Raw genomic sequence first — 16982 nt, forward strand, 5'->3', positions numbered from 1 at the left:
AGACATGGAGCGCCCCAACCTGTGCCACCATGAGCTTGCCACATCTTGCAAGTCAGCCCCTTCTGCTCCAGCAATGGCAGGGATCCCCAGAACCCACTCCCGGAGTCACCTCTTCTTCCAGCTCCAGTGTCTCCTGGACAATTTCCGGCTTAATGTGAACAGGGTCCCTCAGCTCTCCCACCCATACCCCACACCCACCGCCCCAAATTCTCCCAAGGACAACCCCACCACCACCTTATTTTACAAAAACTGGACACTTAAACACGCGTCCACAACTTCCTCCAGCCTTGCCTTGGCATCTACGATGCTGCACTCAACGTTTCTTCACGCTTGGTCACTGAGGTTGTAAAGCCAGCCCCCAGGTGGGTACCCTTCCTGCTCAGTGCACTGAGGCCCACCCAACTAGGTGTGGGGACGCCACACCCACAGTCAGGACCCATTTCTCTAAACAGAGGGCAATGCCTTGGAGATGTGCAGTGTCCTCAAAGGTTTACGTGTTGGAGGTGTGGACCTCAGCTGGCAAGGGGAGGTGGAGCCCAGTGGGGGGTCTTTAGGTCATGGGGGTGCACCTCTCTGGCTTCTCATATTCCATACAATCTCTCCCTCCCAGTCCACTCATCTGCCATGTGGTGTCACAGCCAAGAGGCTCTGCCTCTGCCATGCTGTTTGGACATTTAGTCTCCAAAACTCTGAAAGAAACACACTCTTTTCTTTCTAGTCTACCTCAGGTATTTTGTTACAGGACAAAAACCTGACTAATGCATGCCATGACTTCTTTTCTAGCTCACCCCTCAAAAGACTCAGCCATACGGTCAAAGAGATGCTGCCCTTTGTCAACAGAAGCAACAGAAAATAGTCAGTGCCTAGGTCACAATTCTAGTGTTGTTTTTTCCCAACTTGTAACCTTGGACAAGTTATTCAACTTGTGCCTCACTCTCCTCATCTGTAAAATGGAACAGTAAGGACTCCCTGAGAGTCGCTGCATAGGTAACCTAAGTCAGCACTTGTCTGGGTCCCTGGTCAATGTCATCTTCTGTTAATAGAAGGAAAGGAATGTGTACGCCTTATCAGGAGTTATGATGTGTGACCTTCTGCTTAGCGCCAAGAACAATCATCATTTTATTCGTTGTAAGAACAGCGGGGAAGAGGGCAGGCATTATTAAGTCAGACAATGTACCATTTTATTCCTTATAAAATATATTTCATATTGTTGGTGTAAAAACATTACATTTCACATTTTTAAAAAATTTTCAACAGTAAAAATAATACTTGGAAGATGGCTGAAGGGAAAGAAAAGAAGCCAGTAAGACAAATTCACAGATGGGATTTAGCGCCCCTTTTTTTCTCTTTTTTTTTTTTTCCTTTTTTAAAATTTTTAAATTTTTTTATTTTTTTGCCCCTGCTAAAGTCAGAACCTGGATGACCAGAAAGTAACAAGACAGACTTTTCTTCCAACAAATCACAATTTCCACACCCAAATTAATATTGTCCTTCAAGGAGTCATGCTCACCGTAATATGGTGGCCACAACCAAATTGCTTTCTGAGCCAGCTTAAATTCACATTATTCACAAGCTAAGTTATCTGTGTCATTGCTCTGCCCCTGAGATTTCCCGACCACAGACACGATTCTCTGTGCTCCGCATGCAGCAGACTTCACCTCCCCAGGGCACATTGCTGGATCCAGTTTCCCAGGATACCCACCTTGCAGATGAGGTCCCGCACCCGGGGCATCATCCTCCCAGCCTCCCGTCACTTCCGATGCCGGCAGGGGGGCAGAGGGCCGGGAAGCCGGGAGACAGTGCACACGGCACCACTCAACTCTCAGCTCCAAGAAGGAACCCCGGAGGCACGCCAAGGACGGACCCGAGTCAGGGGCCCCCACAGCAGCCACAAGACAGAGGAGGGCACCACCACTGAGAAGGGGCATGGGACAACACAGACAGGAAAAACCGCCCGGAAACAAAATAACACAAACCAAACCACTCCACTGTTAAAGCGCCCCACCTATTCCTTCTTTCTCTCTGCCTTTTCTGTCCTGCGCATCAATGGCATGAGGAGTCTGCCATGAGGAAACATCCTTGTGTCAGCTACATCCGTGAGGTCCAAGCTGCTGCAGCTAGTAAGGGATTTCAGGGCAGGGTCCCCACAAGATGCTCCCTCCCCAGGAAGGTCGGGGCTGGGCAGCGTGGGAAGCGGGCAAAAGGGAGGAGCCGCAGCCTGTCCCCAGCTCCTGATTCTCCACAGAGACAGAAGAGGAGTCCTGGGCCACCTCGCTGGCCTGGTTTCAGGCTTGGACGTCCACAGCCATATTTCCATCACAGAAATGTATTACCACCAAAGACAGTCATGCATAAGTGTATCTGTCCCTTATCACCAGCCAGGCCCCTGCACCCTTGACAACATCACCTCCCTATGCTGAGGTTTTCCCACAAATGGCATTATTTCCACATGATATCATCCTTGGTAATAACCTTGGTGGCCAGGTATTTTTACCGGGGACCACAACAGTCCAGGTAACAACAAACAAACCAAATAGTCCAGGTGGACCCTACTGCTCAGCCCCATGCACGCTGACACACAGGACATGGTGAGACCAGGGTGGGCATGTTCAGGCCCTGAGGCATCCCACCTACCCACGTCAGGGGGCCCTCACCCTGGCCTCAGTCATCTGTGGTTGACTAAACTCCCTGGCTCTCCCTCTTCGGTGACAGCTTTGCGTGTGGACTCCAACACTCACCATGCCTCCAAAGGCCTGTGTCTCCCCAATACCAAAAGCCGAAACACCAGCAGCTACTACTCAGCCCCACTTCCCTCCCTCCAGGTCCTCAGCCTGAGCCTCACGCCCAGAAGGGCCCTGCCTTCCTCCCCTTCCACAAGAAGCAGAATTGGGGAAATCCCTGCGGCTGTCCTCATGAAAGGTCTCACAACACACCAGGCCAAAGACAGTGTTCTGGCCCTTCCTCCCTGCACAGAAGAGAGAGTCCCCAGAGGGGTGACTCCAGGAGGAGCAGCACCTGCTCCAACACAGAAACCCTCTGCCCTTCCTCTAGGAGGCAAGGGACTCTCAGGGTAGCGCTGGAAGGCCACCTTCCCAAAAGCAAACTCATATCCTTCTGCTCAACTGCCTGGTGGCAGTCTTCACAAATCTCTGTGTTCACAAATCTTCTACAGGCCTTGAAAAGAAGCCACAGGACAGACAGCTGTCACCACCACAGGAAGGTTCTCCTTGTCCTTCCAGAAGCTGCCTAGAGGGGCAGCTCCCAGAAAAGGGGCCTCTGGATGGCAAGACATCTGCTGTCCCCACCAACCCGCAGTCCTCCTTCTGGGTCGTCCACACCGGCGAGAAGCTATATTTTTTTTTTTTAAAGGAAATTCATCTTGCTCAGTCCTTTCTGAAGAGTTGAGAAAGCAAAGGATTCACCAGCTCAGTGGGGAACAGGGCTCGTGTGTGACGCTGTCCCCCTCTGAGACAGAGGAACTCATCCCTCCAGCCAGGGGCAGGGGGACAGGGGTGTGGGAAGGGAGGAGGAGGAATTCTTTGGTCTCTGGTTCGCTGCAGGATACCCTTGGTCAGTTTTTGGCTCTCTCCTATCTTAAGGGGAAAAGATTCTTTTCTTTTTTAAAAATAAAATGTTCTCCCACCAAGGGGGAAAAAGTGTTTTAAGTGTTACGCCTTTGCCGAATGGGCTGGGACTCCACACTTCCGCCTGAATCTGCCGGGTTCTGCAGGCAGAAGGCCCATCCGCCTCCCTGGCCCTGGCTGCCAGGTGGCCAGGTGGCCGGGTCCGGGCTCAGTCCAGGAAGCGCTGGCACGCCTTCTTCCACCGGCAGGCAGTGCACCACTGGTCCCGGTGCTCGATGCCATATACCTTGCGGCACTTCTTGGCCTCGCCACGGGCTTTCCTGCCAAGGGACAGGAGAAAGGGTAGAGTCACAAGCTGGTGCCAAACACGAGGCAGGGTGGAAGGGTGGCTGGACAGAACTCAGTAGGGGTGGATCCTCCACCCCTTGGGGACTGACCTTGGGACTGTTCTGGGTAGGTTCAAGGCTCACACTACAGTGGAGATGGGAGGCAGAGCTGAAAGGACATCTTACCTGGTGCTGCTCTGGGCCCGGGGTGGAGAGGTGACAATCAGGTGCGATTTCACGGCAGGTGGCGGCTGCTGCGGCTCACTGAAGCTGAGTGAGCGGCTGCGGACCTGAGTAGGAGGCACAGAGCCATGAGCATAGCCACGTACAGGAGGGCATCATCCAGGACACTGCCTGCATGCCCTGCACCCTGTGTGCCTCACGGCGCCCAGAGCAAGCACCAACCCCAGAGGGAGGGCATGGGGGACACTGCCGGCCAGGCCCAGGCGGGGGGGGGGGGGGGACTGCAGGCGAGGCCAGGTCCTAAGCCACACTGGGGACCCAGCAGGGTCAGAACAGCACAGCCACCTTGGGGCTGCTCTGCCTATGACTTAGATGCCTGGAATAAAGGAGGTGATGGCCGCCTCACTGGCACCTTCTGACTACAGGTTTGTAATAGGTGACACTGCCCTGTGACATATACTTGAGACTAAATCTCACCAAACGTGGTTCCGGTGACTTTCAGTTCCTTTCATTTCAGAGTCCAGCACCCTAAGGTGCCTTTCCCACATGGCCTCGCAGCCTCCTGGTGCTCCTCTCTCCTGTCCTGCCACTGCATCCTACCCAGCAGCCCCACACTCTCCTCCTCCCTCTCTTCTGGGCACCAGGTTCTAACAAGCACCGAGGGACACACACGGGGCCAATCAGGGAACTTACCACAGCTGAAACCCATTTGCCCTGGACTCCTCCATGAGCACCTCCCTCCCTGCTCAGACAGGGCTGGAGATGTGAGGGACAGGGACCCGCAGGGATCCTTACAGAGTCTGGGGGCTGGAGGCCTGGTGACAACCATCCATGTGCCGAGCCCCGGGCTTGTGCCAGGGCCCCTAGTGCAGAGGGGCACACTCACCGGAGAGAGGGGGGAGGCGGCGGCAGGGGCAGCAGCCCAGCTGATGCTGGTGTAGATATGGGGGGACACGGGGATCTGGAGGGACGGCAGAGCCTGCAGAGACACAAGGGTGTCAGCCGGGCTCCAGCTCAGGAAGCACTTATCTGCCCAGGGCCCTGTAACCTTGCATCCCACAGGGACAATGCAGCTGTGCCCAAGCAAGATGAACAGAAAGTACCAAGACACGCCAGAGCCATGGCCCCAGGAGCACCCCACAGAACCCATCTCGCCTCTCTGTAACTCAATCCCGCAGTGCAGAGGCTTCTGGGTGCCATCACACTCCAGGCATAATTCCACACGCAGCTGCCAAAAGAAGCCTGACTCCTGAGTTGGGTGGCATCACTGACATACAGCACTGAGTCAGCAGGCAAAGGCTCCTTGGTATCCGTTAGGTCTATTTGTGAAACCACAGCCACACCACACGGGGCCTACAGGGTCAGCTAGGGCTGGACGTGGGCCAAACCATGAAATAACTAAGTGGCCACTAATTCCAGCGAGGAGGCAACTGGTCATGCTGGCAGATAGTCTAACTGAAAACACTACTTTTTAATTACTAACTTACAAACTGGCCCAGAGGCAAAAAAAAAAAAAAAAAAAAAAAAAAAAAAAAAAAAACCCTAAGCTGTAGGCACAGAGAGATTCTAAAATCAGCACACAGGAAGCTCCACAGGTACCCACTCCATGCCATGAAGACCATCCTAACTGTCACCCCCTGTGACACTTCCCCAAACACACTAAGGCACTACTGTGGTCTCACCTATACCCAGGATGCCTCCATCAGACAGCACTCTGACTATTATCATTAATCCTGGCAAGAGACTCATTTCTCTCCCCAGCTGCACCACGCACTCTACAAGGGCAGGAACGAGGTTGTTCTATGGGCAGCTTACCTGGCCCAAGGCTAGGCTCACAGTTGGTTTTCAAAACTGGATTGTTTCGTGAACAGTCACAGAAACTAAGCTTTGCCTTGGGAAGCCCAACTACACTACTCCACCACTTTTTGTTTTAACTGAGGGTTGAAGCAGGGAATTCTCCTGGAGCTACATCCCCAGCCCTTTATACTTTGAGACAAGTTGCCCAGGCTGGACCAGAACTTGCAATCCTCCTGCCTTAGCCTGGCAGAGTGCTGGGATTACAACCCTGCACCACCATACCCGAAATGTGACCGTCCCCCAGCCTGAACCCATCAACCTGGTTACTTTGGGATTTGGCTGGATTGCTCACAGCCATTGTCACAGCTACTCATGTAGCGCTCTGGGGACTCCCATGGATACTGCATGGGATGCTGGCTTGCTTTTCCTTCTTTGTCAATATAAGGTTAGCACTTTGGCCAAAGGGCTCCGTCCTCTGTCAGGGTAGTCAGAGCCCTGTGATGTCGCTGGTCAGGGACCAGTTATGCCCAGGCTCTTTACCTGGTACGCATGGTCAGCCTGAATGTGCCAAAAGGAGCTGGGCGCCGACTTGCTGAGTGCAGCTGAAGCCAGGGAAGACTCCGGGCCAGGGTGTTTGGAGCCGGAGCACTGGGCTCTGGGCGGAGGCAGAGGGAGGGCAGCAAGGGACGGGCTGGTCACTTGGGCAGCCGGGGCTGGCTCAATAATGTGAGTCCCAGGGGCAGAGGTGCCAGCTGCGGCGGCAGGAGGGTCTTCCTTCATCTGCACCTCTGTGTAGTAGAAATCCTCCTCCCGCTTAAACTGGTCGGAGTCCACAGAGTCCCTGAGTGGAGAGAGGTGGCCAACATCAGAGCCTTCGCTCAAAGCCAGCAGAAACCACAGTGCAGGAGGGAAGCAACAGCTGAGGGCCACCCACCAGCATGTGACAGTGCCCAGAATGCCCAGGAGCCCTGCTCCCAACCACTGCCCGAGGGATTCCGAGCTGGCACAGAAGCCTGTCCTCTATGAACACTGGCTTGGACCCCTGCCCTGGGCCTTCCAGGGGTCCCCCCTCTGCTCCATGCTCAGCAAATCACAGGGCCCCTGCTCTACAGGACCTGGAAGGGGCAAGTAAAGGCGCACTGGCCCGGCACCCCCAGAAGGGAAGTGGCCCTGAGCCCCAGACCTACCCCAGGTGCAGGGCTTTAACATGGCGCTTGATACCCACGATGGAGCGCAGGACTTTGCCACAGCTGGGCCACAGGCACTTGTACACCACCTTCACGGAGTTCTAGGGGAGAGAGGAGTCCAGTAACTGGAGTACGTCTTCCTCCCCGCTCTCAGTGGGGACTTCCACTGGCCGCTGTCCTCAGACTCAACAGCGGGCACCAGGCTGGGTTCCCTGGGAGTAGAGACTGGTAGCCAGGGGTCCCAGGAGTTTTCCCTGGCAGCCAGAGCGGTGCTGGGTACTGTGGCTATGACTCCACCTCAGCTTCTCATGCACAGGCCTGAGCAAGGACGAAGGGAAGAAGGCAGAGCCCAGGAGGAGGCTAACAAGTATGAACAGAAGCCGAGGCAGGAGGATTGCAAATTCAAGCCCAGCCTGGGCAACCTACCAAGATCCTGTCTCATAATAAAAATCACGTACCTTCCTTTTGCGTGGAGCTGGTTCATCCAACAGGAAAGGGTCGGGGTCAGTCTCAAAGCCATGGTCAGTTTGGGGAGAACCAAAGGCATCGCCCAAATACTTGGGGCTGGCCTGGGGGTGCGGGGGCGAGGGAGTGGAGATGCCACTGCTGCCGCTCCAGTGGCCACTGGTGGTGCTGCTGCCGCTGTCGGACACATCCCCGCTCTCCTTCCAGGGGTCACTGCAGGCCACTCGGGAAGCTGGCCCAACAGAAAGAAGACAGAGAACACTCATGGGCTTGGCCGGGGTGACAGAGCCACCGCAGCCATAGGGCTCCCTCCCACCAACAGACACGGGCTGCAAGATCACCCTGTAAAGGACCCACAGACAGATAGTGGGTTAAGGCCTGGATCTTACTGCAGGAGGTTAAAAAGTCAGAAGCTGGGCAAGGGGGTACACATCAATCATCCCCACACTCTGGGAGGCCGAAGCAGGAGGACTGAAAGCTCGAGCCCTGCCTGGGCAATTTAGCAACGTAGCAGGACCCTGTCTCAAAATAAAAAATAAAAAAGGGATGGGCCGTAACTCAGTGCAAAGGTCCTGGGCTAAAAAAGTACCAACAAGGAACACTGAGGAGCCTCCTGTGCCTCCTGCCTGACTTGAGAGTTGGGGGTTGGGGGGAGGATGCTTCCCAGGGCTGGTGGCAGTCTGGTAGCCACAAGGGGACAGCACTGTGTGGGCCACCGCGTCGGAATGCCTCAGCATAAAGGGCCCAGGTAGGGTGTGGGATTTTCAGATTTTTGGTGAAGGACCAGACTCCAGGGCCTACACACAGTGCACAAGTGCTCCCCCATCCAGCTCCACCCTGAGCCCTGATTTTCACTTCAGGTTGCTTCAGGCTCAGCCCAGATCCCTTCACTCCTGGGCCACACATCCCGATGAAATGACAGTACAGAAGAATCTCAAATGTGACACGTGGAAACAGCGAGAAAGAAGGGAAAGGCCCCCAAAACCCCCCAGTTCCTCAGGCGCACTCCAGAGAGGCCTCTGAATTCTGGGGTCCAAGGCAGACAGTCATACTCCTGGTAGCCCGGGTGAAGCCTGTCCAGCATCCAAGCTGCCCCCATCCCTGCTTCCAACCCACGCTCTCTTTAATCTGCACCCTAGGAAAACGGGGTACACACTCAGGGCAGAGCTCAAGAACCACCCAGCAGGCCCACAGAGGGGGACAGGAAGGCACGGAGAATACACATCTGGGATGACCAGGCCCTGAATAGAAGGGCAGGCAACCAGCTGACAAGCATTGGGACTGTGGCAGCTCTGCTACGTGGTGACTGCTTCCAGAGACTGGCACACGGAACCCAGCATGCCAAGGAAGCGAGGCGGAAACCCAGCCAGAAGTCAGCACTGTGAATTAACCTGAAAGTCACTAAGATCAGGGACTTGATCTTTGATCAGAAGTTCTTCCAGGGCACAGGTAACAGCTACATAGCCTAGATCCTGAGAACAAAATACTCTGCGAATGCATAGCGGCGAGAGTTTATGAGCAAGCCTTTAAGAATTGTTTACAGGACCGGGAATTTAGCTCAGTGGCTTAAGCACCTGCCTGGCAAGTGTGAGGTTGTGAGCTCAATCCCTGGTGCCAGAAAAAAAAAAAAAAAGAATTGTTGTAGTCCCCATGAACATGTACATACATGTACACACATCCAACACACATCTCGTGAACTTAGTGTACCATCCTAACAGTACACAGGCCAAAGGGAGTAAGGGGGATTTTATAGCATAATAAATACAGCAAGTCTGTGTGTGTGTGTGTGTGTGTGTGTGTGTGTGTGTGTGTGTGTGTGTGGCAGGGTCTCACTATGTATCCTAGGCTGTCCTCAAGCTCAGGGTGATTCTCCTACCTCAACTTCCCTCATGCTGGAATTACGGGCATACACCACCACACCCAGCTACTTTAAGGCTGTTATGTAGACTTCACACTGTACAACAATTCAAATTATTAGCTGCCAAGGAAGCCTCATGTTTCCACGGACTTCAACCACAAAATCAGACATGTAAGGAAAAGAAAAACTTTAACAGACAATGAAAACTTGCCAACAACAAGCCTCCAATAGCCTGGTTGCTGTCTGTAATCCCTGCTACTCAGAAGGCTGAGGCAGGAGGATTGCAGGTTCAAGCCTAGCCTGGGCAACTTAGTGAGACCCTGTCTCAAAATAAACAGTTAAAAGGACTACGGCTGAAGCTCAGTGGTGGCACTCCCTTGGGTTTAAGGCATAGTATGTCCCCAAAAAGAGGGAACCGAAGACACCACATTTGTGGCATATCATCACGAGATGCATATAGATTGGTGTACACGCATGTGTGTAAACATACACTAATGAGGACTGGAGTCATTCATTTTCTCTCCTGGATCTGTTGATCCAACTTACTGGATCTCCTAAACTTGCAGAACTACTTGAGAATTTAAAATCTACTACCCTCTTCCAGGGTTTTTGTGGGGAAGGCCCAGTGCTTGTGCCCTAATAGGTTGCAGTGCTATGCTTCACCACTAAGTGTCCTCAGAGCGCAGGCTTTAAATGCCTTTAAATTCACTTTCTGTCTGGGGAGATTACTACCCGGTGGGGGGCACTTGTAAAGGCCACTTTCCTCCAGGTCTGACCTCAGATCTAGTTCCATATTCTCCTGCAATTCATTCGGGTCACACAGATGGAAAAGTCCTTCCCTGGGAATAAGACAGGCCAGCTCCGTAAGAAATTTCCTAAAAACCTTGCCAGTCTCATGCAGACCCAGCAATCTTCCTTCCCCCACATGACCACCTAAGTGTTTTGGGGACACCACCTGCAGAATTTCTGTTTTAACACAGATTTGGTTTTTAGTACTCAGCTGGATGTGAGGGCTCTGCTGAGTGTCTGCAGATCCCAGGACTATAGGCTCCGCAAGCCGCCCAGGCTGACTCAGGCACTGGGAACAGGAGGCGTGCGATCCCTGAGGCCACTAGGGGACTGCTTAGCATATTTCTGCCCTAGTGAACTAAATATTCCTCTTGTCACTTTGTTCAGGCGCCCAAGGACCACACTCGCCCAGGCCCAGGTAAAAATTCACTCCAGGGGCTGAGCTCAAACACTGCCACAGTGCACCAGGATGCGCCTCCCCAGGTCGGGAAACTGAGGAAAGGAGGTAAAAGCTTCGGACTCAATGGCACTCGAAGAACGTCCAGAAATCCTACTGCTTACTGCCTAGCTGACTCTGGCATCAGCTACTGAAAGCAGAGGGGGTCAGGCCCTGCTGACTCACCAGAGAAGCTGGCTTCGGCCCCCGGAGGGCTCTGAATAACTGGACTGCAGGACAGGGACGTCAGCACCATAGCCGCCATCATCTCGTCCATCTCCACTGCATCCGACTTCCTGGATTCAAATGGGAGGGGAGAAGCTTACTTCCTGGGCTATCTGGTCCATGGGGCCCTGAGAAGGGGGCAACTTCCGGTTATTTTCCTGGGGTCTGTACTATGCCCGAGTCCCCACCTGATCCGGCAGTCTATGCTCAGATAACAGACTCTGAAGGGCTCCTCTCCTCCTACACCGAACGTGCTTTGCTTACATGATGTTTGTGATAGTAGCCAGCTATGCTGGGAGCAGGTGGGTCCCCCACTTATACCAGGCTGGTACCTCCAAGCAAACCCTATCTCCCCGGATTTCACTTCTAACTATGCAGCTTAATATGGAACATTTTATTTGGGGGAGGAGAGAGAAGCCGAAAGAATAAAGGATGGGAAGAAAAGATGCCCAATGAAATTATCAAAACACTAAAACTACCCCCCTTCCTTTGTTCGTGTTTATTAGTACATTGCCCTATACACGACGATGACATTCACTGCAGGCAGTTGGTACGTGTCTATAACGTACCTTAAATCCCCTTACTTCACATCCCCTTCTCTCCTCCCTTCCATCCCTAGATCCTCTTCCCAGCTGCAAAGGATCCATCTCCCTCTTTCTTATCACCTGTTATTCTGCCTTTTCAATTATTCATACTTTGGGTTTCTCATATAGGAGACACCATGCAATATTTAAGGTCCTGTGCCTGATTTATTTCATTTAACATTATGGTCTCAAGATGCATCCATTCTAAATTACCCCCTCTTCCTGTCTTACGTTGAAATTTAAGAGGAAATAATAACACAAATCACGTTCTTCCTCCTCTCCTCCCAGATACATAAGGCATTTGATTAGCCACTAAATGTCAACAGAGCCTACTACACAAGCCTGGGAGCAAATAAACCACATGCTAAATCTCCCTGCACAAATCTCCGTGCTTTATACAATGGTGTTCTATAAAATTTATGTGCAATTTTTAAAACAAAATCTACATGCAGTCATATTATTTGGAAGCAAAGTTAGATCCATCTGTATGTTAATGCTAAAGTATTAGGAAAAGTTGGTCTGCAACCAACTTCTAGGTGACTTGTTTTTGTTATTGTTGTTGTTGTTTTAAGGAAAAAGACTTCTTCAAAGCTACCCCTGGGGCCACATTCTGCCACATGACATCATCTCCTTGTGTCTAGGTGTGTAAGGGTCTTTCATAGCGTGATTAGTCTATTGGAAGGGACTGGGTTAACTCAGTTTTCTTTTTAAATCCAAGCTATTAAACTATTCAATTGGGTTTGCAGCAGCTAAGCCAAGACCACTGGTATATTAAACAGTTATTTATACGATCTGTGAATATTCATTTATATACTAGAAAACAGTTTCTTTGCAGGTATGCCACTGAGAACACAATCACAAAGTGAAAATACTAAGTCGGGCTCAAGGTAGTGGCACACGCCTGCAATCCCAGCGCTCAGCAGGCTGAGGCAGGAGGATGGCCATGCGTTCAAAGCCAGCCTGGGCTACACAGCAAGACCCTGTCTGAAAAACAAAAACAAAACACTGGGTCTCCGGCACCAGCACTAGCGCCTACAGACACACACAGCAGTGGTACAGGCCATACCGCCCGCCTATCTTATGTGTAACACAGTCTCAGCCAGCAAATTTTTTTTCTAAATTTGAAAAGACCAACAGATGCAGACCATGTAACACAGAAGCTAGAATCTATATTCTCAGGAGAAGTTGTAGCATAAGCTCCAAACCAGGTGTGCTGGCATATGCTGCAATCCCAGCTACTCAGGAGGCCGAGGTCAACCTGGGCTATGCAATGAGACTCCATCTCAAAAACTAAACAAAATGAAGTTCTAAAGCGAATCACCCACCCCACCACTACTACCAATGGTTAGGGTTAACCTGTGATTGGCGCTCCGCCTGGTGCTGTATGGTTTTCCAGCTGTAGACGGCTTTATGTTTTTCAATGGTTTTCTTAAGAAGCCAAAGAAGAACATTATTTCCTGACATGTGACACATAAAAATTATGTGAATTACCTGAAATTTGAGAGTCCATTGGTAATGGGCCAGAGTACAGTCTTGCCCTCGGCTTACGCCTCTGCCTGGTACCCCACCTGGTCACCATCCTGGCCACGAGCCCCGAGTGCCCACATTCCCACTACCCTGGCGCAGCCCGTGCCCCGCCCCCACGGCTGTGCACCTCTTGGGCACGTCGATGTTCCTGGAGACAGGTCTGTAGGCTGGCGCCTGGGCCCCTCGCTCCGGGGACAGCGCCTGGGGCACCGCGCCCTGCAGTTCCGCCAGCCACGCCTCCTCCGCCTTGCAGCAGATCTGCAGCTTCTGGTCTAACAGCCACACGGTCACCTTGTCCTCTGCCCAGCTGTGCTGCTCCACCAGGCCCGTGCACTCACGGCCCCCGTACCACACACAGACCTGTGGGGTACAGCAGCCAAGGGTCACCACTCGACAGCTGTCCCCCCAAGCTCCGGATGTTTCGCCATGCACATTCACTGACTCACTTGTCTACAAATTGGGATGCTGCAATCCACAGGGGTGCTCAGTGTGACCAATTTAGCAGGTGAAGGTCATGGAGGGTGGGTTTCTTACCTTAAGGACAGATTAGGCATGAAAGGGCAGCTGTTCGGAGAGCAAAGTGATCCCAGAGATCCCCACCCAATGCCAGAGCCACACTCTCAGACCTCCCGGTGGTCACCCACCTTTATCCATTAAATTACCCACGCTCCAGGGTTCTGTTACAGCCTCTGCCAAGAGACTGGAGCAGATGTGCCCGGACACCTGCTGCCCACTGAGCACCCAGATGAGCCACCCTGGGCTGACTCTTCCCCAAGCAGGCCCCGCGAACTCAGCTAGAAGACGGTGACCCCGCCAGCAGCTGGGATTCCCTGGAATCCATGTGCCCACCTTCCTGTCTCACCCAGCCTGGCTCCGGAGTCCTGTGTGCTGGCTGGTGCCCAGTTCACCTCCAGAGACTGAGCCTCCCCCGAGGGAGCTGGCAGGCTGGCCTGCCTGTCCTGCTGGCGGCTGTCTTAGCTAATGGGAAGAGGGCCTGAGGCACCAGTCAGTGGGAGGCAGAGACATTATCTCCACTGTTTTCCTAGGCCCCAGAGACAGAGACGCCAGGCATCTGGATGCAGTGATAATATCAGACCAGGAGGGTGACAGCCTGTGGGGACGCTGAAGGCCAAACTGAATTCCCAGGTCACAAACCTCTTCAAGCCCCCAACTCCACAGCATCCAAAGGCAAGGCTAAGAAGCCACCTCCACCCCTAGAAGCTGGAGAGGGGTTTCTCTTTTTGTGAGGCTGGCAGATCACATCATCAACTCACCTTCTGTCCGGGCTGAAAGGCCACCTGCTGGAAGCCTGCAGGGCCCAGAGCCTGCAGGAGCTCCTGAGGCTGCTCTAGACTCCTTCCAGAGTCCTTGCAGGTGAGGACAGGTTGGAGGGTGGAGCCCTCTGGCAGCTCCGCCTGTGGCTCCAATGGCAGCCCAGCCCCCAGTGGCCCATCAGAAGCAACAGGGCCCAGCACCCGGGCTCCCAGGAGCGACCGCTTGCCCAGGCGGCGGGACAGGACACTGGCCATGCTGCTGCGTCTGTGGGGAGGCAAAGGTGACAGTGAGTCTCCATCCACACCGGAAGGAAGCAGAGACCTAGCACCAAACCAGGGAGCATCGTCCAAAGGAGCAAAATGCTGAAGAGTAACATTTATCATGATTTTTGTTCTGATAAAACTTATAGCATCCGTGTAAGTCATTAAGAAAATATTGATAGGGGTTAGGGATTTAGCTCAGCGGCATAAGCGCCTGCCTTGCAAGTGTGTGGTCGTGAGTTCGATCCCTGGTACCGATAAAAATGAAAAAGACAAAAAAAAAGAAAAAAAAATACTGATAGGCACTAAGAAAAGTGAGTTACTCAGGAGCCTGGCTCCCAGCGTGCTAGTTCTTTCTAAAATAGTGTTCTGTGCCTTCTTCCATACACACACTTACACGGCATTACTTCTATAAAAACAAGATGGTTTTAGTAAACTAGACCTTCACTTAATATACAAGCTAAGCTTCTACTACATCACTAAATGGTATTCTCCAAAAACAAAGCCACGAAGGATTTTCTTAGGTGGACACACCACTGCTAATGTAACAAATCGGTATGTCCCTGAAAGCCACTTTCCAAACTTCTGTAAGCTAAACTGCAGCTTGCACGTGCACCCATGTGTGCACCTCTGTGGGTGAGGTTCCCACGCACAGCCCTGCAGGAAGACTTCCCTCACACACGCATGCACGCAGCTTCCCAAGCTGAGTTGGCTCCAAGATACAGAGAGCTTAGAAATGAACCACGCTATTCTGCTCACCTGCTCATGGTGACAAAAGAGACAGGTGCTGGAGCCTGACAGAGCAGATCCCCGTAGGAGACCCCGCAGCCCTGGCCCTGTTCCCAGGTCTGTTTGCTGGTGGGAGGAGAAGGACCAGAGCTCCAACCAGCTCACTGCCCTCTTCCCACCCATGCTTCGAGATGCATCTCCTCTCCTCTCAGTCCCCAAGCACACTGCTGCTCTCTGTTGCTGCAGATCCTCTGTCCCCTTCTACCTGTGTATTCTCCTGGTATTTTGTGGAGGAATGGCTGTGTCAGAGGGCACCCCCAAGACCCTGGTCCTGGGCAGATACAGAACACCTGGGGGTTCTGAGATCTCAGTACCAACAGCTGCCTCTCCAAACCAGAAGTCCTCATCAAGTTAATTCCACTTATCTACAAGTCATGTCAGAAATGTGTTTAAATTTAAAAAAAAAATTATGGGTTGGAGGGTAGGGGAATGAGGGGGAAAAATTATATCATGTACAGGTACAAATTCTCTATGACAAACATGATCGTTATGTGTATCTAAAATGTACCAATAAAGTCTAATGTAAAAATAACTATTACAGTAAAGGATGCACTGCCATAAATCCTCTGGATGTCCGCTTACTTGCAACACACATCCCATTGTTCTGGCCACTTTCTGAAGCAGTTCTGCAAGTCCTCTTTCGTGAGTGTCTCTAGTTGCACTGTCCTGGTTGTCTCAATGTCCTGAAGACCTAAAACAGTTACCTGTCATGGTCATTTTGACTTTGGAGAAGACCCAGCAGTTGCACCCTGCCAGATCCAGTGAACAAGGACACACTCATGTTTTGGACAGCCTTCTTGTCTACTGGACAGCTCTCAGTATGAGGTGGCCTCCTCACACCTTGTGAGGAGACTCCTAAAACATCTGCTTCAGAAAGGAGCCGGCACGATGGGATAAGAGTGTTCAAAGCAAGGAGATGGTTTTGAGGTGGATTCATGATGATGGGTCTTTTACTGTAGTAATTTTTAAAACTTTAAACATTGACCATATTTTTTTTTTTTACCACCCCCTGTATTAGGCTCAGCTCTCAGAAGAGGCTGCCGGGTGACATTCCTCCTCCTACCTTCCTCCCCTGGTCCCATTTCCATAACGCAGCAGCCTGACAGTGCACACTTTCCTTGAACAGTTCCCTAAGCCTTCTTCACTCTCTACCCTAGTCCAAAAGGACCTCGGGGCTTTTTGGGTCCCACACTATCTCCACATCTTCTGATTCCTGGCCTCTTTCCCAGCTTGTCCAGCAAGTTCTGCTAGCAGGCAGGCGTTTCTATAACAAACTGAGAACAGAAAAAATAACTCTAAAGGACAATAAAGTTGCTAACATACTGGGTCAACAGCCGGCTGGTTTTCCCAGCGTTTCACCGTGGGACCCAGGGCTGGGATCTGAGAGAAAGCAAAGAAGGTAACAGGAAAATCTAGGACTCACGGCATGCAGTTCCCATTTGGTGGATGGCGGATTCACCCCCAAACAGGCAATCTTAGAAAGCTTCACCATCATGACAGAAAGGAAAAAAAAAAAAAAAAAAATGCAAGGAATAAACTTCCTATCACCATGAGGGGGAAAATGCCCAGACCTAAGCAAAAGAAATTTTAAGTTTCAGTCTCCAGCGCTGGGGTGCAGCTCAGTGGTAGAGCACTCACCTGGCTGGTGCAAACCCTGAATTCAAAGCCCACCCACAAAACCAACCAAAGGCTGATAG

At 52.0% G+C, this 16982-nt stretch overlaps 1 protein-coding gene across 8 annotated transcripts in view; it reads right to left on the reverse strand.

Moving 5' to 3' along the window:
- Positions 1-1179: 1179 nt before the first annotated feature.
- Positions 1180-16982, reverse strand: part of Znf395 (zinc finger protein 395) — a 36430-nt gene continuing 20627 nt past the window's right edge. For 7 of the 8 annotated variants that reach the window (XM_063234926.1, XM_013143499.3, XM_063234929.1 and 4 more), the window contains 9 exons: positions 14236-14500; positions 13089-13321; positions 10812-10921; positions 7536-7774; positions 7078-7178; positions 6431-6731; positions 4980-5072; positions 4097-4200; positions 1180-3904 (listed from right to left, as the gene is read on the reverse strand). In XM_063234926.1, the coding sequence (XP_063090996.1) occupies positions 3793-3904; positions 4097-4200; positions 4980-5072; positions 6431-6731; positions 7078-7178; positions 7536-7774; positions 10812-10921; positions 13089-13321; positions 14236-14500 (1558 nt within the window). In that variant the 3' untranslated portion in view covers positions 1180-3792. Of the gene's footprint in view, positions 3905-4096; positions 4201-4979; positions 5073-6430; positions 6732-7077; positions 7179-7535; positions 7775-10811; positions 10922-13088; positions 13322-14235; position 16982 lie in introns of those variants that run through there. The other variant, XM_023561435.2, reaches the window with a different exon arrangement.

This window comes from Cavia porcellus, unplaced genomic scaffold, assembly GCF_034190915.1.
Source record: "Cavia porcellus strain 051 isolate PalLab524CR breed Dunkin Hartley unplaced genomic scaffold, mCavPor4.1 scaffold_24, whole genome shotgun sequence".
Lineage (NCBI taxonomy): Eukaryota > Metazoa > Chordata > Mammalia > Rodentia > Caviidae > Cavia > Cavia porcellus.